This window comes from Neophocaena asiaeorientalis, unplaced genomic scaffold, assembly GCF_003031525.2.
Source record: "Neophocaena asiaeorientalis asiaeorientalis breed wild unplaced genomic scaffold, Neophocaena_asiaeorientalis_V1.1 scaffold236, whole genome shotgun sequence".
NCBI lineage: Eukaryota > Metazoa > Chordata > Mammalia > Artiodactyla > Phocoenidae > Neophocaena > Neophocaena asiaeorientalis.
The window spans coordinates 1,219,555-1,221,013 of record NW_020173418.1 but is presented as its reverse complement, the minus strand read 5'-3'; the positions used below and the strand labels follow the sequence as shown (position 1 = coordinate 1,221,013).

Here is a 1,459-nt window from a genome sequence, read left to right as displayed (position 1 = left end):
TTTGCATGGAGTGGTCTGTTAGGCTGTCAGTGGGTCACTCTCTCTGGCTGGAGGTCCACCCATGGACTGTCCCTCTGAAGGTCTGGCTGTCTAAGGGAATTGCTATATGCCTGTCCAGGTTGGGATTCCATCTGTCTGCCTGCCCATCTGGGGATCTTTTCACCTGTCTGAAATCAGTCTGCTTGGCTGTTGTTATGCCTGGCTTCCATCTGTCTGAATGGTGGAGGTCAACGGGGGTCCATCCATCTCCCTGTGTTATAAGCTGAGTGTCTGAGTGAGGGAGGCTCAGATACTGAGATGAACCAGTCCTTCAAGTGGTGAAGGGGACAGTCTCCAGAAGCCTATCTGTCCATCCTTCCCTTCACAGCCGGGAGCCCTGCCCAGACTCTTGGGGTTGAATTTATTCTTGAATATGCTCAGTGTAACCTCACCAGCCATCGTCAACCAACTACCTCCCCAAGCCTCATGCCTTGAACGTTATGATCACTGAGGCAAAGCCCCCATATTTTCCACACTGAGAAACTTTTATTTTGATTCAGCCCAGCAACCCCATTCCCAGCACGTCACAGAGTAGAGCACGGCCCTCAGCAGTCCAGGAACACACGTGGACCAGGCACCCAACAGGCAGGCAAGGGCGCTGCACTCACACGCGGGTCCACTCGGCAGGCGGGTCCCGGGGTCCTTTAGGCCTTCCAATGCGCAGGTTGAAGCCTGGAAAAGAAAGGGCACCGTAGGGATCATGGAGAAGCTGAGGTGCAGAGAGGTAGGCAACTCGTGGAAAGCCACCCCCAAGCCTCCAGGCCCTCACGGTTTGATGCTGACACATCCACAGGACTCCGAGGGCGAGTGTTTTCCTAACACCATCTTAAAGCCCCAAATGCCTGGGATTCAGTTAAAACTGTAGAGAGTCCCAGCGACCCAGGCTGTCTGACTTACCTAGCCCACCAGTCTGAGCTCCATCTACCACGTCCTCGTAGGCGCCAGGCCCTGCTGGGCTTTGGTCAACAGGAACTGCGGGCAGAAAACCACCTAACAGATCGGCTCAGGCCGCCCCTCGAAGTTCCGGAGAGCCACTCGGAGGCAAATGCGCATCCTCCCAGGCCAGAGAAGGCAGGCTGGAGGCCGGGCGCCGGGGCCCAGCAGGAGAGTGCGCGGCCAAGGGCGTGACCAAATCGGAGACCTCCGCCCAGACTAGGTGGTCGGGCCAGAGACCGCGGTTTGGCCCGGGACGCTTCCGGGCGTGACCAGAGGACGGGCGGTTGTCCCAGAGGCGTGGCCGGGGAAGCCAGGACGTCAGCCTCCGGGGCGTGACCGGGCCGGACTCGGTGGAGGGGTGGGGTGGGGGTCCTCGTGGCCTCCAGACCCTCCAGACCGCAGCCACAGGGGGTCGGGAGACGGAGCAGGTCGGGGCCAGCCCTCCCCAGCCCCGCGCCCGGGCCGCGTCGACTTACCGCGGCCG

General features: G+C 60.2%; 1 protein-coding gene across 1 annotated transcript in view; it reads right to left on the bottom strand.

Annotated features, from left to right (window-relative positions):
• Positions 1-503: 503 nt before the first annotated feature.
• Positions 504-1,459, bottom strand: part of PTPN18 (protein tyrosine phosphatase non-receptor type 18) — a 20,522-nt gene continuing 19,566 nt past the window's right edge. Inside the window, exons 14-16 of the mRNA XM_024747298.1 lie at positions 1,169-1,364; positions 937-1,041; positions 504-711 (exon numbers count right to left, since the gene is read on the bottom strand). Coding sequence (XP_024603066.1) covers positions 644-711; positions 937-1,041; positions 1,169-1,364 — 369 coding nt within the window. The 3' untranslated portion in view covers positions 504-643. The remainder of the gene's footprint in view (positions 712-936; positions 1,042-1,168; positions 1,365-1,459) is intronic.